General features: G+C 38.4%; 1 protein-coding gene across 7 annotated transcripts in view; it reads right to left on the bottom strand.

Moving 5' to 3' along the window:
* Window positions 1-26,338, bottom strand: part of LRCH2 (leucine rich repeats and calponin homology domain containing 2) — a 225,273-nt gene that overhangs the window by 43,229 nt on the left and 155,706 nt on the right. For all 7 annotated transcript variants that reach the window (XM_084788947.1, XM_084788941.1, XM_084788942.1 and 4 more), the window contains exons 2-5: window positions 8,129-8,273; window positions 5,030-5,156; window positions 550-655; window positions 321-457 (exon numbers count right to left, since the gene is read on the bottom strand). In XM_084788947.1, coding sequence (XP_084645073.1) covers window positions 321-457; window positions 550-655; window positions 5,030-5,156; window positions 8,129-8,273 — 515 coding nt within the window. The remainder of the gene's footprint in view (window positions 1-320; window positions 458-549; window positions 656-5,029; window positions 5,157-8,128; window positions 8,274-26,338) is intronic.

Raw genomic sequence — 26,338 nt, 5'->3', positions numbered from 1 at the left:
GATATATTAAAAATACCTTTTTAATGAATGCAATGTAACATTATTGCATGATGAAAGCAAGCAAGCAAGCCAACAAACAAACAAAAACAGTTCTTCATATGTCAGGGGCCAAAGACTAGAGATAGTGGGACTGTTGTGCTCCACAGCCAAATCAGTGCCTTGTAAGTGAGGGCACTAGTTACAGCTATTACACCTATTTTACGTTTTCAAAATTCTGCTCTGTAAAAGACAAACTGACTCATATGATACTGTTTTTAAATCTAATAAACAGATACAATCATAAAACCTTGAGGAGTAAGTATCATATGTTTATTACAAACCTGTGCTGGTGGGACTTGCAGTGGATTGTTATCCAAAATGATTACTTGTAAATGATGCAGCTTCCTATAGCAAACAGGAATTTCAGTCACTTTATTACAGGAGAAATCCAACTTCACTAAGGGAAGAGCTCCTAATTCTGTTCAGAAATGAAAAAAAAAAACCCAGTAAGTTAAAATGTGTATGGTTTATTCTATTACTCAAGTGAGTGAAAAATAGTAAATATCTTACCATCTGGCAAAACATGAAGGTTATTTCTCCTTATATTTAGCTCTTTAAGTGAATGTAATTTTCCCATTTGTTGGGGAAGGACCTGAATCTCATTGCAGCTAATGTCCTAAGGAAAACAAGAAAATAAAATGATACCAATTTGAGAAGTACACAATAACTTCAATTTTAAACTTGAAGCATTTGGACAAATTGCTAGCCAAGTTACTTCTAATGTCCTTTTCTGGCAGATCTTTATTTTTATTGGATCATCAGTCAATATAACACAGTCAATAATAAAATTTTCTATGCAAAAAATTGAGATTAGCTTTAATACATACATAAGTAAAACTCTCAACTAAAGAACAAATTTTGCCATTGAAATTAGAAGAATGAGCCAAATGTTCATACAGAGATAAAAATACTATAGAAAATTATCAACCAACTAAAATAATGTGTCAATTACTGACGTCCATTTTAAATTATTTAGGAGGATAAAGACCTCATAAAAGTCAAGACTGTAGAGATACGAACTAGAGAACAAGACACAATAGTCAAGATAAGTTTTAACAAATTACTTTGTCCAAAAGAGATATGAATATGATACAGTTACAAGTGTGTGTGTGTGTGTGTGTGTAGTACAAATACCACTCAAAGATATTCAAAGTTATCAGCATCTTAATTCTCTCAAGGTTATAAAAATGCAACCCTGATTTAAAAGGCATTTATCTAAAGACCTTTTGGGGGGAAATCATATAGAAATCTATAACTATAGAAGCTTCTTTAAATATAGATAGATATAAATAAACACACATGCATATTCGAAAAGAGTAAAAATTGGAGTCGATTAACAGTGCAACAATGCACCTATTAGACACCTTATCTTATCAAATAAAAAGGCCTTGCCAGGAATGGGTTACCTCTTGTCATTTGACAAATGAGGTCCTGTAGACCTCAAAGTTTTAAATATTGTAGGCTCTTGCTACTGCTGTTGGTTACTCTCCAAACATTGACAATAAGACCTTTTGTTGAAGACATCACCTACTTGAAACATAGGACATGGAAAAATCAAGCTAGTACTCACATGCAAGATTCATCCCTACTGGCTAGCTTTCATAGTTCTAAAATGTACTCTGCATGCTACCAGAAGACAAAAGTAAGCATCAATATGACACACCTGTGAATTCTGTGGACTATCTTAATGACTGGCCTCACAACGGGCCCATTGGTACAACTGTGACATGAACATGACGGGAGTAAACAATATGACTTTCTGGCAGAATTTAATGCCTGCTCCACAAGATGAAACTCATATCTGGCACCAATGCCAGACCAATACCTTGAGGTTAGGCAGATCATAGGCCCTAGGATAAAATCTAGTACTATGACACAGCATTAAACTGACTCCTTATGGGTTATTGTTATACACACAGATTAGCACATCTTTCAACCTTTATCAGAGACGTTTCTGTTAACTGTAGACTACTAACACAGACCTCCACAATTACTAAGGGTTCGGGGAATAACAGGTTGCAGAGTGATGAGTCCTAAAGGGAACATCTATAGCACAACCTCTCCTTCCAAGGCTCAGAGATCATCTTGAGTTGAGATGATTAAGGATTACCACAAGGAAAGAGTGTTTCCAGATAGAGACGGGAAATTGCACATTATGAACCTACAGCCGTTGGGACCACATGCACAAAACCTGTGCAAGCTCAAGAAAGACAAATCCCAGCATGGAGAAGGGAAATAGGCAGAAGTCTCCTCCTTAGCTGAAGAGATATTGGCACCAATTGTTGATGGGAAAAAAAAGGTTAGTTTACTTTAAAATTTTATACTCTAGGATATACTGGGATGCAGCTCCATTTCAGTTGCACTAAGAGATTTTAACTTCTAAAGAGTATGGGACTAAACTGAAGGAAATACCATGGTGTAATAAGGAAAATAATATTTTTCAAAACCTTAAAATAATTTTCACAAAAAGTAGCATAGGCCAGGCACACAAAGGATAAAATAATCTAGAAACAGTAAAGGACAGTGGGTTTGTACACCCACGTAAGTTCAGGGTGTTTAGTATGTGACCTTGCAACCTCCTAAATAATGTGTGCGGTCCCATTTTCTCACAACACTTCCAGTGGAGCCGTCGTCAGAGCTTGCCCACTGGACTACAGATTTGCTTCCATTTCCAAAAACAATAGGGCTACAAAACTTCCCTAGCCCTCTTAATACGATTTCTTCGTGGGTGAAATTAAGTTTAGTGTATCATAAGGCTTAAATACTGGCAATTAAGGTTAAAATCAATCAATCTGAGGCTCATTGAAGAGGCTTTTTAAAAGATTAATGGAAAGAGAACTTGTATTTATTTGGTCTAAGTGTCTCTACCACTTACTCAGCGTCACGCTTTTGCAGAAACATGGGTTTCTAGTTCCTGCTAATAAGCTTATAGATAGGAGCCCTGACAGGCAAAGGAAGGAGCCACTTGCTCCATAAGTCCCTCAGGAGCCCCTAGCATCATACAAAAGATCCAAGGAAGGCTCAGAGATCTCTTGGAAACATTTTGATGATGCCAGGGTGGATGGCGGGACAGGGGGCGCAGGCGGGGGGAGGTGGGGAGCAGAAAGCCTGTTTGAGGGCCTCTGACACTCAAAGCTGAGCTCTCTCAGAAGCCTGAGCCCTCTAGCCAGCCCTCCTTCTTTTGTAGGTGCTGTACCCAAAATCGGGACACAGAGACATGAGAAGGGAGGTCATTTTCAGTTCTGGAAAACCAGTGATTTATGCTCTTGCTTAAATAAAGCCATGTTGAACAAACTGAAAAAAAAAAAAGAGTATGGACTATTCAAACTACCCATAGATTATATGATGTCCAAAAGTATCTCTCTCCTGAGAACTATGAACTGTGGAAGAAATTAAACCATTGTATTCAGATGTTAAAAACCACACAAAGAAATCCTAATGATCTGCTGCACATCGAAGTAAGAAAATATCCAAGAGAACACCTCCAACTTCAATGAGGTGAAAGTGCTCTAAGACCCTTCACCCTTGTTACATTAAGAATCTATACAGCTGTTCTGTAACATTGTTTATGAACTACAGGATAGAAATGGCACCCTGCATAGTTATATCATTTATAGTATGCAACAAATTAGACAGAACCTATTAATTGGATAGGAGCTACAAATACCAGTTATCATTATTTTTTATTTTGCTTTATAAAGAAAAAATGTATGCAGCTATTTATAGGAAAGACTGCATATATATGTGCATACAGGAAAGACTGAATGTTTAAATCATAATATTATACAATCAATATTAAACTTTCTCTACACGGATGCTGTGTATAAAATGCCTAAACTATTGATAAGCCTATGTATAAAATTTAAAGGAACCATACTTCTAGGATGATAAAAATCATCTTATTTTTTCCAGACTCTTTATGCTGTGTATCTATGTGATATTGTTACATAAAGAAAAAAGATAAATATGTATTTATATTAATGTTTAAATGAAAAATTCCAGAGTTGGCTAATTATATTCATTTTTTTTATATATAGGTTCTTGGTGTTATTCATTTCTGTTTCATTGACACATCCTTATTTGAGTAAATTTACTGTTGTTTTTAAGATTGTGGTCAACTGTGCTCCAGTGGAAGGCCACTCATCCAAGAATATATAAGCACCACAAACTGAACTTGATGAGTTTTTTAATATTTTTAAGCGGACAAAGTTAGATGGGTAGGGAAACTGGGTGGATCTGTGGAGTAGGGGGAAAATTGAAAGAAGTGGTGAGGGAGGGAAGAATGGGAGGATACAAGGGATGGGATAACCATTGAGATGTAACAAGAATAAATTAATAATAAAAAAATTTAAAAAAGAAAACCATAGGGAAAAAATCTATTTTCCTTAAGAATGTCTTTATCCACAAAGTGAATGAACAAAGAGTTATTCACTTGAAATACATGCTGGGAAACATGTAACCAAGCCTCCTAAAATCTCTAAGAGTGAAGGATTACCATATTTTCTGTTGCTGTTGTTGGCTGGGAGCTAAAAATCAGAGGTAAATAAATGTAGCTGACATCTTTTTTTAATAATTTATTCAGATTACACCTCAATTGTTATCCCCTCAATTGTATCCTCCCGTTCCCACTCCCTCCCTCTTTCATCCTATCCCACCCCAGGTCAGTGACAGAAGGGGACCTCCTCATCCATCATATGACCACAGCCTATCCGGTCTCATCCTGATAGCCTGCTTCCCCTTCCTCTGAGTGCCACCAGACCTCCCCACCAAGGGGAAGTGGTCAAATAGGGCGCACCAGAGTTCATGTCAGAGCAGTAGCTGATATTTTTAACCAACTGAATTTAGGCATATACCAAGTTATCCCTTTTTAAAAAGAATAGAGTGAAATTCCACAAAAGAATGAGTACAATTCCAAAAGGTATATATTTTATGTGGCATATATAATTATAATTATATATATATATGTAATTTAATACAATATTTTACTTACCAATTCCATCAAATCTTTTAATTTTCCAATTTCTTCTGGAATGGATACCAGTTTATTATTGCTGACAACCAAAACTTTAAGAGGAAGGTCAAATAGGTATTTTGGCAATGTTGATAAAAGATTTCGGCTGAAAAAAAATAAAGTCTCATTGTGAAATTTATGTCTGAATCTCAATGTTCTGTAACAAAACAAAATAGTAAAGCAACTCAACAGTGAATCATAAGTTTTACTGACATTTATTGTTTCCTTTCAAAACAGCACATGCAAATTACATTTATGCACTATCTAATACCAACTCAACAAGATAGGCAATATTACCTTCAATACACAAAAATGAAAAATGAAGACTAGTGCTCACTAAGTGAGCTGCCTAGTTGTAGCAGAGATTCAAACACAAATCTGATAGTAAGGATTCTGTAATTACATATGACACTGTTAGCATGTCACCCACACACAAATAAGTCAGGATTTTTCTGAGTTAGAGAATACCAGAACCTTCTTCTGAGTATTGGCATACTCAAAACCTACATAACTCTAATCAAGGAATAGCTCTGAGGAGAATTTGCTAACACTGTACTTAAAATGAAGAAAGAAATCTATCGTTTAAGATATTGGTAGCTTGGAGAGTGAAGAGATGGCTCAATAATTAGGGGCATGGACCGCTGTTGCAGGATATCCAAATCTGGTTCCCAGCACCTGCGTGGGGGCAGTTCACCATCTCCTGCAACTCTAGTTCTAGAGAATCTGGTAGCATCTTCTGGCCTCCACAGGCACTGAACTCATCATATACACACACACACACACACACACACACACACACACACACACACACACACACACATCAAAATAAGTCAATAAAAAAAATACCTGTAGTTTCTATAGGTACAGCAGAACAGCCTAATAACACTTTTCTATAAGCTTAACATTAATGAAAAAATTCCCTAGAGTACATTTAAAAACAATAACAACTAACTTTTAAGGACAGTCTAGACAGGGTTTGTCTGTGTAGTTTGGCTATCCTCGAACTTGCTCTGTACACCAGGCTGGCCTCATCCCTAGCATCATATCACATCACAAAGACCTGCCTGCCTCTGCTTCCTGAGTGCTGGAATTAAAGATGTGCACAACCACCACGCAACTAACAACGAACAATTGAGTACTTACTATGTGCCAGTAAATATCCAGACTAATTCACATAAATTAACTCAACTGCCCAACACAACAACCTGCTTTAGGAAGACACTCATCATAAGCCCCATTTTGGAAAGGAAAATGAACTACAAAGAGAGTAATTAAAATATTCCAAAGTTACACAGCTGGTAAGCAGGGGTCAGTGTTGAAACCAAGTCAATCTGGTTCTGGGATCTTTACCCTTAATAGACTATAATCAAAAATCAAATTCAGATGGATACACCCAAATTATCTCACAATTAAAGTATGGAGAAAACAATTATATACTAGCAAACATATCTATCATTTTTTCCTATTTTTCAAATTAGCATTTAGAGACTTGTACCTAGCATTTTATGTAATGTATATATGGACAAAAGCACCATGTTATGCCACCAAGAATAGAGAGGGGAGAGAAGACCCTTTACCCCATCTTATCACTGGCTTGCCTTCATGCATGTGTGCATGTCTGTCTGTCTGTCTGTCTGTCTGTCTGTCTGTAACAAAAAGGAAGGGCAATGTTCTTCACTTAATAATCCTGGATGCCTAATAATCCTAATGTCCTAGGTCCCACTCACAATCCTTCATACACTAGGCCATTTTATGTAAGGAAACTGAATAGTGATGGACTTTACTATTTGGGATAGTGTCATTCTGCCACAGACATCAAAGAACATCGCTTCTCTGTGGTGGGGAGGCCTGGTGGCACTCAGAGAAAGGATAAGCAGGCTACCAGGAGGAGACCTAATAGATAGCCTGTGACCATATAGTCGGGGAGGAGTCCTCCTCAGTCACAGGCCTAGGGGAGGGGAATAGTGTCAAAAAAAGGAAGGAGGGAGGAAAGGGAGGATACAGTGAGGGGAAAGCAATTGAGATGTAATCTAAATAAATTAATTAAATATTTAAAAACTTAAAAAGGAAAAAAATAAAAATCTCAAAAAAAAGAACAACTGTGTGAATATATGGCTTTTTGCAAACAATCCAGTTTTCTCATCAGTACCATAGTGAATATTAAATGAGCTAATACGAGTCAGATACTAGGAATATTGCCTGTCACACCGAAAATACATATCAAGCATAAAGTGGCTAGGAATGCCATTCAGTGATAAAATGCTTGCCTAGTATCCCATAACACCCAGGGCTGGTCCCCATCACTAAAAGAAAAAAAAACATGTTCATCATAAAGATGCTCTGTCATCTAATTTTCCAACCATACTATCCCAATCTACCTATTCTTGAATTGGCAACACCACAAGTGGTAAGACTTTATTTACCTAAGAGGTTTTTCACTATAACATAAGTAGAGTGCTGTATAAGTGAATTCAGATGACTGGGCAACTAATGAGAAGAATATTAATGTTCTAAACCCTTCCTCTCAAAATGAGATCTAATTGTCAACACACATACAAGTAAAGGAATTATCAAGGGACCTCTTAGAAAATGCAGATCCCACAACAGATCTAACAGGCCAATCTTTTAACAAGATCCCTAGATAATTCCTCTAAGTGAAACTGAGAAACATTGCCTTAAATAACAATACAAAAAGCCTACAAAATGATGTGAGCATAAATAAAATATGTTCCTTTACTACTAAAAATGATCAAAGTCTTATGAAAACCCAACATTTGTCTTATTTGCTTATTAAATTATTATTATTATTATTATTATTATTATTATTATTATTATTATTATTATTATTAATTGATGTATTCTGCCTGCATGCATGTATGTGCATCATATGTCTCCCTGGTACCCAAGGATGTCAGAAGACATCATTGGATCCTCTGAAACTAGACATAAAGATGGTTATGAGCCAACATGAGGGTGCTGGGAACCAAACTTTGGTCCTCTGAAACAAGCAGGGTTTTTTCTTAAGTGCTGAACCAACTTTTCAGCACCTACAAGATTTATTTTTAAAAGTCTGCTTACCTAATGTTAAGGTATGTCAACATCTGCAAATTCTTAATGGCTTCAGGAATGGTTTTGATGCAGTTATGATATAGGTTTAATGTTTCAAGGGGTGCAAACAACCACACATCTGAAGGGATTTCTGTAAAACGATTTCTGGAAAGATCTGAAAAATAAAAACAATGCTTTAGTAACAAGTAAACACCTCTATGTTCAATAATGAACACAACTATTTTCACTCAGAATATAAGCAACAACTGAATATATTGTAGAACATTAGTCACCAATATCTTGAAGAAAATATTATTTTCAAATAGTCATTAAAATGTTTACTAAAAAATTAACTTTAAAATCATTTAAACAATATTTACTTCTAAATCTGTTGAAACTCCAAATATGGTATTTATCTTTTAAATATACCAACAGTGGGAAGTTCAGTGGTGGAACACTTGGCTAGTATGCACAAGGCCATGGGCTCTATCTCCTGAAGCACACAAACACATACACACACCACACACACAAAAAGAAGAAAGGAAGTCTCACTGATCCTTGAGAATAAGAAACCCCCTCTACCCATCCATATCTCTCTCTTCCTCCTTCATGTCCCAATTTACACGACCCCATTATACAACTAAATTTACAATGAACGTTTCAACCCACACCTAGGTTTCTATTCATCTTGACATCCTGCTAGGTTAGAACAACTTCCATATCAATAACCTCCCCATCTACCTGGAAACATTTTCGTTCCCTGATCTGGAACTCTACTTTGCTGGCTGTCTACTAATCTCCTTCACCGCTCAGATTCTCTGGCTTGATTTTCTCTGAGTCAAGAATGTTGGTTTTTCCCTAGAGCAATCACTTAAAGCATTATTGCGCTCTTAAGATAACAATCTTCCTGGGAGACTTAATCCAAATCCATGGGCAAATTACATTGACATACTGACAAACTACAAATTAAAAATGTCTTATTAGGGTTTTTTGCATGGTTGCCTGCACTGGGTGTCAAGATGAAGGTCAGCCTATACTTGAACTTATGACCCTCTTAGTCTACCTCCCTGATGCAGGATTATAGGTATGTACAATGATGTTTGATTTCAATAGCTGTGTTTTCATATTGCGGACTCCCTTTTGATATCTTTCAAGCACCTCTAATTCTACAAATGTAAACTCTAACCTGAAGACATTTTTCTATACCCCTGCTGCATGACCCTCATACATTGTCACCAACTTCATCCTGGTAAGTTAATCAAGCCAGTAACCTTATATTCATACTTTATTCTTTCCTGCCCTAAATTTCTGTAAGCATATACATATATATTCTCCTATCGAGATTTCACAATAAGTAAAATTATGGTACTATCACTTAACGATTATTTTTTATTAGATTTTTATTTCTTAAATAAAATTGAAATATTGGTGTCAGCAGCACATCACATGATGGGATAAAAATTACCTGAAAAGATTTTGTTTCTCCACATCAGTACAACATATCCTTCTTGCTAGACAGCTGTTACTTGAGAGTATGCTGAACACAACAACAGTATCTATCCATTCTCTAGCTCTGTCTGCCAACCAACCAACAAAAAAACAAAACAACAACAACGAAAAACAACATAAAATACAAATGGTTCTCAACTACCTAAATAATTATCAAATTAGTTACCTTCTCATGGAAATACCATTGTTTGTACTAGTTTATTACACTTAATTGCTTTAAAACATAAGAATCTCCAGGAAAGGATTATCTGCATCAGGGAGAACATCTACAGACCAACCTGGGTCAGCATCTGTTCTGTCTTCAGTAGGAAAAAAATCTCCTATCAACATTGTTCAACATCCTCACTGCCAGGGAAGAAACCTATTTATTAACAGAGTGAATTCCCTCTTCAGAACATTGATGCACATGTATGGATGTGAATATATACACATGTATGTGTATACAAACACATATATGTATGAAGTATATACATATGGATACCAAAAGTAGAGGCAGAGGTAAAGAGCTGATTGTTATCCCCAGCTGAAGTAAAACTTGATAAGTGGAGCTCGGCACCTTGGCACACACCTTTAATCCCAGCACTCAGGAGGCAGAGGAAGGCAGACCTCTGTGAGTTCAAGGCCAGCCTGGTCTACAAAGTGAGTTCAGGACAGCCAAAGCTACACAGAGAAACTCTGCCTTGAAAAACAAAACAAAACGTAAAATAGAACTGGCTACAGAAAAGTTGAACTATACTTTTGTAACCATATAATATGAAAATTAATAGACATTAATCTCACTATAAGATTCTTAATAACTGAGTGAAATTACAGAATTACTAGAAACTAATATCTTAACACTATCTGGATTTCCAAAGTGTGAATCAAACAGGGAAAAATAAAGTCACTTTTCTTCTACAGTTATGTTTTTTCCTCTTATTTTTAAATTTTCAGATTCTTAGGAGTTGAAGATACACTTCACAATTAATTTGAAAGTCTAATGATAGAATTATGCCCACTACAGTTTTCTGTACAGCATCTCATATGAATTTAATAAATAATTTATGGTTAGAGAGACATAATGGTATTTTTAAATAAGGTAGCAAAACTAGAAAAGAGAAAATGGATAGAATTTGAAGCATATTTAGCACTGACACATAATAAGGAAGGGTATGGGATGAGCTATGTGGAATAAATGAGAATTAAAAATCAAAGACAGCTGGAGGATTCTAGCCTGGGCTTTTATTGATACTAACCAACAGAGGAGTGCGAGTGGAAGCAGATTTTGTTGCTGCTGCTACAGGTGGAATCTTTTTCTTTTTTAAGAAAAGATGTGAGGAACTTTATCTGATGATTACTAATCTCAAACCTGATGCTTCAATGGATAATTAAAATCAGAAGTTATCGGAATAATATTAGTGCTACAAAAACTCATAGAAATGGGAAATGTCACTTAACCTCAGAGTACTAAATGAAATTAAGGATGGCCTTCAGCTGGGTGGTGGCACAAGTCTGTAATCCCAGCACTCAGAGAGGCAGAGGCAGAAGGATGGATCTCTGTGAGTTCAAGGCCAACCTGGTCTACAAAGCAAGTTCCAGGACAGCCAAGGCTACACAGAGAAATCCTGTCTTGAAAGACCAAAATCAAAAACAAAAGCAAAAACAAACAAGCAAAGGATATTGAAACATTCTCAAGAGAAAAGTTAATAGCCATATAAGCATCCCAAATGTATCAAGGAAAAACATTATTAGTAATAAATTATTTTATTAATCATTTTCATCATTAATAATAAAGTTTTATTATTTAATAATGATTTTGTTAAATATCTTAACATTTTTGTATGATGCATTGTGTTCTTTTTCTTTCAAAAAATGTTAAATTACAAAGTAATTGTATAAGCACCTCTGGATTATAATTAAATTTATATTCATAAATTTTATGAATAAATTCCTATCTATTTACTAAAAGACATTTAAAATTACATGATTATTCTAACTAAATGAAACTAAAACAAACCATAACAAACATTAAAATTGTATCTACGACATAGGCCCTAATTAAGGAAATCTAGTTTTCTAGGGTATTTCCTATTGTAAATCAGTATAAACATCCTTTCCAAGCACTGGAAGACAGAATAATACTGCCAAAAGAATACTTCAACTGCGGGAGGAAACATAGGAAATAACACAAAATAATTTATGTCTTAATTCTGTGAACTATTTCACACTAACCACATGTCACGTTTCCCCCTGAAAAAGCGAATATTAACTTATAGAGATGTAATACAGAAAACTAAACTGATTTAAAATATTTATCTTGTGATATATACCTAATAAAATAGCTTTATAAGGATAAAAAATTGTTTAATCACTATTTATACTCAGGAAACTGGAGTAACACAATAATGAACATATGATTCAAGAAATATACCTAAAATTGGTGTTTCAACAGAATTCCAATGAGGAAAAACAACCAGACATAAATAAAGTTTTCATTAAGTCCAGGGCAACAAACTGTTAATATATTCCTTCTTGAGATTCATTTCACAACAGTATCATAATGTACTTCCTTGGTGAACAATAAGGACTTGGGAAAAGATAATGATAAAGATGCTCATCTTTTCATGATTAAAACTCATCTTTCCATTGTGGACTAAATGGTGGCCCTCACATGTAGGCAGCTCCAATCACTGGAACCTCTGATACCTTATAAAGTAAATGTTTTGCAAATGTAATTAAGAATCTTGCCATTTGGACATATCTTTGATCATCTAGGTGGGCTCTATATCTATATATGTGTCTCTGTAAGAAAAAAGGCAGAGCATGCAGAGATCAATGACATGTCCCTGTAATCCCAACATTCTAAAAGCTGAGACAGACAGCTATCATATTTGAGACCAACCTGAACTACATATTGACCCTACATCGCACAGAAACAGAAAAGGAGAAAGGCAGAGGAAAACTAAACAGATACATTAAAGGGAAAGCCACATGAAGAGACAGGCCAAAATTAAAGTAATAGCCGGAACCTGGAAACAGCCTAAGTGTCCCTCAGTAGAAGAATGGATAAAGAAACTATGGTATATTTACACTATGGAATACTACTCAGCTATTAAAAACAAAGAAATCCCGAAATTTGTAGACAAATGGATTGAACCAGATATGATCATAATGAGTGAGTTAACCCAGAAGCAGAAAGAGTCAAATGGTATATACTCACTTATATCTGGACACTAGCCCAAGGGGCATGTCCCATGAAAGTCTTCACTTACCAGGAAAGTGGGACAGAGGGGAGGACATCCTATTGGGACTCTAGGTGAGAGAAGCATGGGAGACTGGGGAAATAGAAGGATCCAGAGGGTCCTAAAAAACCTATAAGAAGAACATTACGACAGGTGGATCTGGGCCCAGGGGTCCTGCTCAAACTATGGCACCAGCCAAGGACAATACGTGCAGTAAACTTCAAACCCCTACCCAGATCTAGCCAATGGATAGGACATTCTCCACAGTTGAGTGGAGAGTGGGGTCTGACTTTCATATGAACTCTGGTGCCCCATATTTGACCCCGTTCCCTGGACAGGGAGGCCTGGTGGCACTCAGAAGAAGGATAGCAGGGTACCAAGAAGAGACTTGATACCCTATGAGCATATACAGGGGGAGGAGGTCCCCCTCAGTCACAGTCATAGGGGAGGGGAGTAAAGGGAAAGCGGGAGGGAGGGGGAATGGGAGGATACAAGGGAGGGGATAACCATTGAGATGTTATATATATATATATATATATATTCCAGTAACCTATGCAGATAGTTTCAGCAACAACCTGAAATTAAAAAATTCAAGGATGGAGTGCCCCTACAGCCTCCAAGAGGGCCTTGCTGAAAACTTGATTTTCATCTCATGAAATTCACTTCAGAATTTTGACCTCAAAAACTATGACAGACTCAGGGTCTACTACTGTGAACCACTAACTTTATGATAATTTTTATAGAGACCACAGGAAACTAACAGATTCCACATTAACCGTTTACTATAATTACTTGCTGAATGGCTTTAAAATTTATAAGAGCTATGTACAGTGGTCTTTGGCAGCACATATACTACAGAAATAGTGCCTCAAGGTGACACTTCATTTAATTAATATCCATAGGCATAATCACATTTATAACAACTAAACAGTTTTTCTCTTATCTTGATTCTAAACATAAATCACATCAACTTTACTGGCCGAAAGTCAGCAGCAGACAGATTGCAGTTTCCTGTTTCCTGCCTTCCTACAAGGCACTCTTTACAAAACGCCGACAGTCTTCTACAGATGCTAATAGAGCATCTGAAATAATCGGATCGAAATGGTGTTCTGAGCTTCAAAGACCAAGAAAAATGGAGAAAAAGAGAAGTCAGATGGAATGGAAGGCTGTTAGCCGCCTTCCAAGCTGTAGCCATAAGCGCCACAGATGGGTCCATCTGCTGCCCAATGTGATGCCTGGCCCATCAGCGGCAGTTTTGCCCAAGTACAGAAAAAGATTTTCAGAAATTATACCAATACCACACTAATTACATTACTTACAGTCTGGTCTTGTTCGATGTTCAAACGAGTGTGATGTTTTTAGTGGAAGGATTGTAGAAATTGTCAAACTCTAAACTAAGAGAAGTGAGTAATCTTTAGCCAACTGCTATCTAATGATTAACACAGTCTGTCATTTTAAAAATCTATTACTATATGAAGTCCTGATCATGGATGTCTCTAGGAAATTTTCTAATATTTATGTAAATTGTTGGAGCACACCTTCATCATTATTAGATACCATCATATTATCTCTGGATTTCAGTTCATAAGGTATTTCAAATGAACCCAAGCAAAACAGTGACATGAGTCAGACAAGAAAGGGAGGAGGGAGGAAAAAAGGAAATAATTTTCTGCTTAAAGGAACATAGATTAATATATAAACCATTTGAACAGAAGTCAAAATGCATATCAGCGCACACATACACACACCATACATTTGATCAGAATCCATACCCTTGCCATAGATGATCTCTACTCTTTATGCTAATTTTATGCAGTAGCTATCTTTCCTTATTATACATATGAAGCAAAGACAGATTGAATGACATGTCCAATATGGAAAAGCAAACTGACAGCACTGGGGTTCTGAACTCAAATGTGACTTCAAAGCCCATGCTCGGTATGCAATTTTCCCCCGTTCCACTAATAGGGCCTCCTGTTTCACATTTCAAATGTGCTGTCCCATTCCAACCACTAACTAGGGTCAGAGAAACGATAATTCTTCTAAACATATACTTCCCAAAGACTGCTCCTTGAAACAGGAAACCGAACACAAATATTAGTTAAGTCCCAAACCAGGATCAGAAATTAATCAACAGTATTATAAAGCCCTCAGCTGTTTCTAATTTTATCAATACACAATTGTTTGCTCTGAGATAAGATACAGCCCTCTTGGCTCCTTAAAATGAATGGGCCCTTATTAATGTTTCAATATTTTAATCTATTCATTAAACAAGGATTAACGAAAACTGAGTAAACCAATTTATTCCAAAGGAGGATAGCACAATAGACAAAGCCACTTAGTTTATCGAAGGGACTCAAAAAGGTCTGGAAATTCACTTTTAAGCGTACACATTAGCTTAAAGCTGCTGTATGGATGCTAGCACAAAGGCTGAGACTAATGCATAAAAAATGAAAGTATTTAGAACTCACAGCCAACATTATGGAACAAACAGAATATTTGTCTTTGTTCTATTTCCCTCTAAAGTCCTACTGAGCCAATGTAGATGTGTGTATTCAGGCACATCTTATTATGACAGAAGAACCTGACTGGAGAGTATCGCGTTATTTATAGCAGTAAGCCTGCCTGTCCTGTGTCTTAAGGAATATATCCTTATTTTGCTGGGCAGTGTGGTTGTTCATTGCCATAAAGACACAACAGCATTCGTCTCCAAAGGATGCAAGCCAGTCTGACCTTTGCTGTTAGAGGAAACTATTATGCTCATCTTGCAAGGCTGCTCACCATACAAACATTCTTGAAAAGAGGGTCTGGAACACAAAGCACTTAGTTCCACCCATAGAGAACTGTCTCCAAACAGCATCTTTCCACATTCCAGCAAGGCTTAGAAGTCTCAGCGTATAAGCTGGGAATGTAAGTCGAGGGTAGAATGATTGTGCAGCGTGCATGGACCTCTGGGTTCCACCCCCAGTACCAAGGGGAGAGATGGTTGCAGCCTAACCATGATTGTGGAAATTAAGATCTAGATATTATTAACTATTAAATCCTCTGCCCCAATGTAAGGGAGCACTCTGATAACCACGTTCCGAGACTTACTTTCCTACTTCCCAGGTAACATCTTGAATTGACTCACTGTCATTAATTTACTTGCGTTCACTAAACATTAACAAGGAATGAAGAACGAAGCTCAGGCAGCAGCCATAGGCAATACCAATTATCATGCAGCTCTAGCATCAAATGATATCAGACGGAATAATAGTACAATTCCAGAGAAAGAAGAAATACAAAAAGAATTACCTTCACTTATTTCAGCTAAAATTTTAACTTTTATAAAGGCCTGACTGAAGTATATGCTATCATTCTCAGGAAATACTTTTGGGGGTATACTTTAAATATCACAGAAGCTTTGCGATGAAAAGAGAAAGGGGAACTACTTAGAAGAAAGCATCAGACTAGATCAGAACTACAATTTTGATTTGGTAAGAGACTGCCAACATCGTTTAATATATCGTTATTAGTTTGCTGAAAATGAGTAGATGTTCTATAACAAACTAAAATCCGTAGGACATATAAACAATAGGACAAAGGGCAATTCATCAGTTTGTACATTATAAATGAACAATAAGTTAATATAGCTACAAAGGAAAATAATAGAAACTAGACCATTACATTTGTTTTTATGATGTGGACTACATAACAAAATTATGCTATAAAAAGTACATAAAATGAACATGCTTTATTTTCTAACATGCAAATTAAAAATACATTTTTGACAATTTTTCAGAAACTGCCATTACTCATATTCATGTTGCACTGCACAAAATCTCATCAGTATGCTCTCACATTTTAATACTTCCCTGTGTATTTTTCTATCTAAAAGAACTGACAGAACTAGAAGCAAAACCCAATGAGAAAACAGGAGGCAGCACAGCTGTCTATTGGTGCAAGAATGGAAAGTGTCTTTGAAGTAGTGGGATTCTGGTGCCGGAGCCTGATGGGAAATGACAACCCCGTGGCTCTGGCATCTGTTTTCAACACATGCCCTCTCCAAAAACAGGTGATTCTTAATTCAGTATTCCCTATAAGGGTGTCAGGCTGCCATTCAGGACAAGACAGTAAACAGTTTATGTGGTCTAAGCCTTGTTGAATGAGCATAGTGGGGGGGGGGGGAGAGTAAATTGTAGATATTTGACGGGAACGCAGAAAATTGCTTTAAAGCCAAAGTTTACTAGAGTCAAAGACTCATTCTTCCACAGGCACATTGAGAAGCAAGGGTGAAAACAAAAGCAGATGCTGCGAGAAGGAACCACAGCTGCTAACCAGAGGGGCAGATTACACCCATGCTTTGTGAGGAAGACTGTGAGTCACGTATACTTAAGTCACATGGGAAGACATGAAGAACGTGGGGAGGAGGGCGACATGTAGAGCCGTCCGTAAGAATTTCAGCGACATTCTTCCGTTTCACCGAGAATTAACACCTAATGAATCAGAGTTATGGCATCAGGCATCAAGGCGATAGCTAAGAATGGTACCTACCTTTCAACGCATAGATATTGTATAGACAAAGAACTTGGCATTTTGAAATAGCATAGTGTTATTTATGAAGTGGCTGCTGAATTAACCTCTCATTTTAAAAAGCATACAACTTCATCACATTAACATCGAAATAAAATACACATGAAAAGAGAAAATAAACTTGAAAAACACTTTGGAATTTTAGAATGGGGAAAACTTTTCAAAGTATTACATAAAGAAATGTCACTAACAAATGACTTCCTAGCTTAGACCCATCTGAATAAAAGTATCAGCCTATTCAGAAGCAATAACTGGTGTCACCTAGTAAAAATAACACAACTCCACTGATTATATAGCAAACTCAATAATAAAATGTATCAATAATCAACATTCACTTAACAACATATTGAAATAAAATGTTTAAATAGTTTAAAAGGAGGTGCCCTGCAGGGGTTGATAATGATGCACCAAGAAGACATAAGTTATTAAATAAAACTCCAAGTTCCAGGTATGGGATAGATTCCTTAAGAGTTGTTGGTCAAGGAGGCCCCAAGAGTTCCCCCTTACCCCCAAACCACTACAAACAATTGAAATTGCTCTTTGGTAACCTACTATAACTAGATGGTAAGACCCTATTGCTGAAGACACAATATACTTTGGTTGCAGAAAATAGAGAAATTAAGCTAGCTCTGAGCTGGAACTTTCCTCCTTGTGACTTACATTTCACAATGCTGGAAGGTTCTATGCAGGCTGTGGGTGAAGAAAAAGCCATTAATGGTCTCAGTTAGCTGTGAGCCCTGCAAGCCACAATACCAACATGTCAAGCAAAATGTGTTCCTTTGTACAATGAGGACAAGACTACTATTGGGTAAGAAACTGCTTTCTGATTGGATTTGAGGCCCAATCCACTGGAAGGGAATCCAGACCTGGTACTGCAAACCTGGTCAAAAGCTCAAAGATGGCACTGTCAGAGGCTCTAGAGAGGAGCCTTCTACTGTTGTTTTGCTGGATGGACACGGTGTGAAGTTGCCATCTAAGTATCTACCCTTACATCCATAGATAAGTGCTACACTCAATCTTGGTCAGAGAAGCTTCTGTTTTCAGTGGTCAGCAGTTAATGGAGAGATTCATAAGTGGTCCAGTGTATTGAGAATAAATGGTAGGGCAACGACTCAGGCCCCTTTGGGTAAGAAAGAAAAGATTTCGCACTGTATCAGATGGGAAGTTCCCTTTTGTTTCTCATTTAGCAAAAGGCCTAGCACTAGATTGCTCAATCTTTCAATGAATTAATAACCATCAGGGACACTGACTTAATGGTCACGGGAGGAGCCTTTCACCTCCTTAAATGGACTCCAATAGACTGGGGATTCTATTGTGTACTCTTTGAAAATCTAGAGCCTAGATAGTGTGTTACAACATGATCTGGCCTTTATTCAAGCAGGGTAACTAGGAATTCTAGCCTGAAAATTGTACTCTTAATCACAGTGTCTTCCTCCAACTCCTTCTGTAATACCATCTGTGTGGAAATTGGTCCTATATTCTCTTATTCAGGCCTTCCCCAAACTTGTTCACCATAAATAATTGCTACACTTGCAGGAATTCCGCTTCTTTCTCCTCGATTTATCTTCCGTCCCCCATCAGCTCCTACTCACCTGCACTCTCATTCTGCCTATATTGATCAGGTGTCTCCACTGAATTCTAATCTTAAAGCCCTTCTGACCCCTAGTCTAGAGAGCATTCCAGCCTCCTAACTCCTCCTATACCATATGGGATATACTCAGGTTAGTGATGCTGGAACCACCTCTGTTCTAAGAGGTACCTGGTGCCAAGGGTGCCTTCCACATCTGTGTGTCACTCATCATGTTTTCTCAAATAGAAAGTAAGCCACAAGTCAGTCTCTACAATTCCCTCACAATTTACAAAAGAATTTGAGTTCTTAATCATTTCATGTATATAGGAAAAATATATTACCTTGTAACCTGTGTCACTACGAAAGTGTAATATCACATTTGGGCTAAAGCAACAAACTACGGCAATAACTTAAACTGTAGACAGATAGGTCACTATACTACTGAAGAGACTGCAATTGAAAAGGGTGATTTGACATGGAACTACCAGTCCACTTTTCCAAATCATGCTGAAGGGAACTATATGCCTTCTTGCCTGATAGAAAGCAGGATTTATTTTAATGAGTAAAAAATGATCAAATCAGAGAAGTCCTGCACCAGCCAAATGAAAACCCTGCCCTTTTTCCTACCCATCCTTCAGAAATGCTTCCAAAGCGCATCCGTCTTCATCCATACTCTCCTATAGGTATGCTAATTCTGTTGACACATTTCCTCCCTCAGTCAGCACAGAGTATTAGAACTACATTAGAAAATACTAGAAAGGTCTGCACAAAAAGGAAATCCTGGACGTAGTCTTTGGGGATGTAATAATGCCCATTCACAGGAGAGGAGAGGCAGAAGATCAAGTCCCCAAGAAGACCCAAGATGAAAAACAAGCCTGTCAACCCCTTGCCGCTGTGATTAGTGGGACACCTGAGGGATATCTTTTAGTTCCTCTTTTAGGTAAAGTTAGCCTGGCCAGTGGAGTAAAAATAAACTGCCTCCCAAAAGATGTTCCCACCGAGTCTATGTAGACAAAACTGTAAACAGGTGAGACATAGGAAGAACAATTATCTCTCCCTCAAACAAGTGGGTGGCAGCCAGGTGCAGTGGTGCACTTCTGTAATCCCAGTACTCGGGGCCGCAGAAGCAGGCAGATCTCTGTGAGTTTGAGGCCAGGCTGATTCCAGGACAGCCAAGGCTACACAGAGAAACCATGCCTCGAAAAAACAAAAAAAAAAAAAATGAAGGAAGGAAGGATGGATGATGGATGAGGTGGCAAACTCACCAAAATCTGACCTAAGATTCAAGGGGGCTGACCCTTTAACAATGAAGAGTCTTCTGGGCTTCCTGCAGGAGACTGACTGACACAAACCGGGGTCAAAACAGAACCTATCTTAGACTACCTCATTGCCTAAGCCAGTATAGTGCTCACCATCCCAATAAGGATATAATTGTTCACTTAGATACAGACCCTGAATTGTCAAGCCCTGTCTTAGGCATGATTCTAATCATTCCCTCCAAACCAAGTCTTTTATTAGAAAAAAAATGTTACAAACTGGAGACCAGACTACATCTGTACCTTATTTAACCTCAAGCCCAGCTCCCTAATAAATGGAAGGTCACCAGGGCCATTCATCTTCTGTGCTATCCAAAATCTCCCACTTCATAACCAGTGTTCCTCTCTGCTTGGGACACAGCAAACGTAGGCAAAGTTTCTCATATTTCTTCCATTTTTAATCAAATTTAAAGACCTATCTTATTCCTTGGGTAAGTTTCAAAGCCTTGAAAGCACTTTTAACACATTATTACAAATCCCTAAATGTCAGTATCTTCAGCCACATGGACTTTCCGTATAAAATTCCCATTCTGCCTGACTCAAGGCAAGATGATTCCGAACATATAATTTATGATCTGTGGGTTATTGATAAGTTTTCTGTTCCCCTACATCCTATCACAGACCTGCACACTCTCCTCAGTACTATTATTCATCCATAACACTCAATCAACCTCACACTATTTTAAATATTAACAATGTTTTAGTCACCACCCCACAGCCACCTGTCTCAAGACTTTTTTACTTTCACCTAGACTAAACCAAACAGCCAACATTATCAACAACTCGCTTGTTTTTTTTCTTCTCCGTGAATTCTAAAACAGCCTAAGTTTATTTGGGCAAGGCCTTAAGACCTTTCTTCTTTCTTTGTGTTAGCATCTATCTCCAGTATATGGATAAGCTCTTCATTTGTACTCTTTCTCGCCAAACATCACTCCAGGATTCCATCCCCTCCCAAAGTTTCTAAGCCAAAAGGGATGCAGAGGGTCCCTAGCTGAGACCCAACTCAGTCAATAAACTATTATTTAGTTAATTCAAATGAGCAAAAGCTGACATGGGTGGGATAGTCATCTGGATGACTGAAAACAGACAAAGCTGTTCCCTTGTGCTTTGATGCTCTGAACCTGGACAGAACTGTCAAACAAACAGGACCTCTTATGGAAAGGAGGGAAGCTGTCATCACAAAATAATAACAGCTCCCAACACTTCATCAACACCTTGAGGAAACTAGACTGCCACTGCAAAGGGTATTAATAATGCTCAGCTCCTGCTTTAGGAGACTATACTTCAGTCACAACCACTCCAGAAACCTGGCCCAAACCTTGGAAGATTCCACTGCACACAGGACAAACCTGGCTATGCTCTTACGGCTATTATTCTCACTCAGAACCTACCAGGAAAAAGCTTTTTCTTATTCCCTGTATGAAGCTTCCAACTGGTCTGTATGTGAGCTTCCAAACTGTGACCTGGAAGCCATGCTGTAGCTTATGGGATTACAACTGGACCAAGAGTATACCACACCCATGTTCTAGCTCTTTCTCAGTCTTGTGGGGTTAGGCCCAAGGTTTTGCCTATGACGTACCCCCATTAAAACCTCAGTTAAGGCCATAAAAATATTTCTCCAAATGATCGTTTTCCCACAAATGGTCCATACCATGGGCAAAGCAGTCTGAACTGTGCTTCAAAGTGTAGATATAGCTGGATATAGCTGAAGAATTCCAGAGCGAAACCAAGGAGTGACCTTGCAAGAAGCTAAGACAATGGAAGTAGTGAAAAGGTGAGGAGGGATGATGGCTAAGATGCAGAGACAGAAAAACTGAGTGTTCTCAAAGGCAAAAACTTGTCCAGAGTCAAAGAAAGGAACTGAATTCCAAGAACAGAGAGCTGCGGTTGCGAGAAGAGTTTGAGAAAGTCACTGACTAATGAAAGCCCAAGGTTTCTGATACCCATACTCAAAATCTGTAACTTTAGACACTGGTTTTCGTTCTCTCCATCCTGGGCAAGAAGCCTGTGCCTTCAACTCCTTGAACAATAAGCTTCAAGCTTTGACAATTTGGAACCATGAGCCTCTAGTTCTCTGTGCTTAGAGCTAAAGGGGAAAGCAGGCTATCTGGATGAGATCTGTTAGGCTGTGATCATATGGGGGGGGGTCCCTTTCTGTCAGAGGTCTAGGGGAGGGGAATAGGGTGAAAGGGTGGGAGGGGGACGGGAAGATACAAGTGAGGGGATGAAAATCGGGATATAATCTGAATATATGATTTAAAGAAAAAAGAAATAAATACAAAAGAAAAATATTTTTTTAAAAATATCACTGAGCTTGGAGGGAAAAAGACGCACACGGTTTGAAAGTCCAGGCTCTAAGCCTCTGTAACTGAGGACTGGATAAGGAAGCTTATCTGTTGCTTTGCCTTGATTCCTATGTTTATAGAGTAAAAGTAAAAGGACCCAGAAATTCATGACACCAAAATAATATAAATAAAGGAGAAAAAATGTCAGTCATTAGGATCTGATAAAGCTGGAAGAGAAGAAGCAAGGAATACAAAGCGCTGCTGTTTGTGAGGGCCTATCCACTCTGATCTGTGAATAGTCAATAGCTCTTCATGGCTTGCAGACAGGAGATTTTAAGTGCACTCATGGCAAAGGGAGGACAGGAGACAAAAGCAAGAATAGAAGACTAGCGCACCCCATGCTACAACAAAACAAGAAATAATTCTAAAACTAATCACAAATGTTCACTTGTCTCTCTGTTTGTCTTGGTCATCATTAGCTCTCTGTAATTAGGACTTTCAAGACTGAGTCTGTGACCCAGCCAGTCTTAGTGGCTCATAATTATAATCCTTGCATTTGTGAGGCCGGGGCAGAGGATTATTGTGCATTTGAGACCAGCCTGTGTCACAGAATGCGTTGCAGAGCAGTCTGGGCTATAACATAAGACTCTGACTCATAAAATAAAAAAGACTGAATTTGCTAGAAGGATGCATTCATCTTAAAAATACTCTATCCTGCACTATTTTCAATGCCACCCTTACTATTTAATGCCATGAAAATATTTAAATCAATTATACTCAATAATTAATCTAAATAGTTTAAGTTCTCTAACTCTTTTTTTAAAAACACCCCATTGTACAATATAAGAATATGTAAAAACCAAAAAAACAGAAAATAAAAAAACAGCTTATTTCCAAACGGTTAAATTTTAATGGCATTTATGCTTGTGAAGAATAATATGTTCTTTTTTTTTTCTTTCTCTCTAGCACGTTTTTCTGTTTTTATTTCGGAGTGTTCTTTTAATTGCAAGCATGCCTATGTATGCAGCTTTTCATTTGCATTCAGGCACACATGTGTCTCAGTGGATGTGTGTGCGTGGAGGTCACAGGAACTCTTCGGTATTGGACCACACTTTTCCGCTTATTTGAAACAAGATCACTCGTAGTTCCTATGGTTTACCACCACCCAGCAGGGTATCTGGCCTGCCAGCTCCTGCAGAGTCTCTTGTCTCTGCTTTCCATCTCATGTTAGAGTTCTAGAAGTGCAGATATGCAGTATACCAGCCAGCTTTCTATGAATGAGTCCTAGGGACTGCACACACAGGCCCTCGTGCTCCCACTACAAACACTTCGCTGGCTCCAGAAAAAAAAATCTTTGTAGAACCTTTCTTTTTCAGTTAAAAAAATATACATATATTCCTGGAACTTATGTGGGTGACCCCAGCGAGGAACCCTAGTAATGAGCAATACTGACCAAACAGGCTATTTTCTGTAACCAGCCAAGGTTTCCCGTAGTGGAACCAGGACATCAACCCAGCCACAAAACCCTTCATGACCCACACTTGTCCTGCCTACAAGATGTGCTGGGGCAATGGTGGCTCAGAACTTGTGGGAGTGGACAACCAATGACTGCTCTAAATTGAGGCCCAAGGCACAGGAGGTAGCCCATGCAGGACACAACCTGGATGGCCAGGAACTGGAAGCTGGATGACCCAGAGACCTAGGATAGAACCAAACACAGACCAGACCTTCCTCACTATGTCTACTAAATACTGTACCAGAATTTCTAATCAGGACAACTAGGCAAGAAACAGAAATAAAAGGTACCATAATACAAAAAGGAGTACATTTTCATCAGGGATGCAGCCTCTGAAATGTCATCCATATTCCAGTAGATGGTCCTACATCCAAGCCTATATAGACAGCACTAAACAGACTCTGGGTTAAAGCAAAAAGAGCACATGAAGTTTGGAAGTAAAGTGATAGGGAGAGATTGGGAGACAATGTCGAGAGGAGGGAATAATGGGTATGGATTTGGTCAAAACACATACTATGCATTTATGATGTTCTCAAGCAATGAAAAGAGCAAAACGAGGAAAACATTCAGAGGCCCACCTGCTGCATGGCCCGCCTGCCATGGGTACCACTGCATTGTGCAAGTATGTGGTGGACAGATGGGAGAGAAAGAGAAGCCAAATGGCTTGAGCACTATGAAGAGAGGGGGAACTGGATATTCAACAATGGAGGGGAATAGTCTGATGTGATAGACTGCACTGCCATGGTGAAGTCGCATTCTATCCTGCTGCTAAGGGCCATGTCTGAATTGGTGGCCATGCAGCAGCAGATATCTGTGGCCCATATTACTACCAAAGGCCTAGCAGACATCTCTAATCTGGGCTGGCCTCTGGGACCATACTGACATCCAAGACAGTACAGAGCTGGTCCCACACCACACTGGCTGTAGCACTGGGGAGAGATGGCCCCACCCCTTACTGGCTACAGCACTCTAGAGAGCATCCCCCTGCACCTCCCCTGAGCAGCACAGGAGAACTGATGCTAGTGACAGGAGACAGGGTGAGCCAGCCCCCAGGGCATGACAACAGGCTAGCTGGCCCTGCCCCTGGGTGAGCCAGCTGGGGCAGTGCTGGAGCACTGGCCCTGGCAGTGTGGGTGCAGGAAAGCTGGTAGGCTGACCAACTCAGCTACTAGGCAGGCCCAAGTTGGCCCAACCCAATCCCATCTGGTATACACGAAGGGGCTGGTCCTGCAGATCCAAAGCTGCAGTCATCTCCATGGCACAGGGCAACAGGATATCTGAGAGGAGTCCTGGAGAGAATCCAGTATTGATAGTTCTGCAGAAACCAGAGGCCCAAAACCAGACCAATGACTCAGTGCAATAAACATTTGTAAGTAAAGCTGCTTGAGCAAAAGGATATACTGTGTGACACACCATGACACACTACAGTTTCCATGGCAAGATTTCTTTTTTGTGTGTTTGTTAATTTGTTTCGGTTTTTTGTTTTCTTTTGAGGGAAGGTTGCAAGGGCAGAGGGTGGCCATGAAAGGATGGGAAGATTGGTGGAAAAGACAAAAATACTGTTTTAAATTAGAAAAATAGGCCGGGTGGTGCTGGCACATGCCTTTAATCCCAGCACTCGGAAGGCAGAGGCAGGCAGATCACTGAGAGTTCGAGGCCAGTCTGGTCTACAAAGCGAGTCCAGGACAGTCAAGGCTACACAGAGAAACCCTGCCTCAAAAAACAAACAAAAAATGGAAAAATAATTAAGTATGTGGGATAAGTATTTATGAACTCTCTTAGAAATGTCCATGGAGTTCACCCAGTAGGAGCCACGACCAATCCTGATCTCTGATATGTGTATAGCGTGCACGCACACACACAAGATTTCCATGGAAATATAAACTGTAAACCAATTTGAACATTGAAATATAAATTAGCAATTCTATTAGAAAGTATATAAAAAAACGTTTACCCATATAGAAGAAACATACTTAATGTTTATAGGTAAATTGTATGCAGGAGAAAAGGGGGTAGCATTAAAAAGTCATCAGAGGGGAAGTGAATAAAGAAATAAAGTGAATAATAGTGTAACTACCAAAACAACAAAATAAAGCACACACACACCAAAAATAAAAAAGAATGTCTTAGCAACTTAATATTGGGCAAGAAAATATAAAAAATGCTACAGTTAAAGAAAACATAGGTGTGATATTAGGTTTCACTTTTTGAAGCTTTAAACAAAGAATAAGAAACTGGGACTTTGAAATGT

The sequence above is a fragment of the Acomys minous genome (assembly GCF_964271855.1).
Source record: "Acomys minous genome assembly, chromosome: 7".
Classification (NCBI taxonomy): Eukaryota; Metazoa; Chordata; class Mammalia; order Rodentia; family Muridae; genus Acomys; species Acomys minous.
This window is presented reverse-complemented; position numbering and strand designations above follow the sequence as displayed.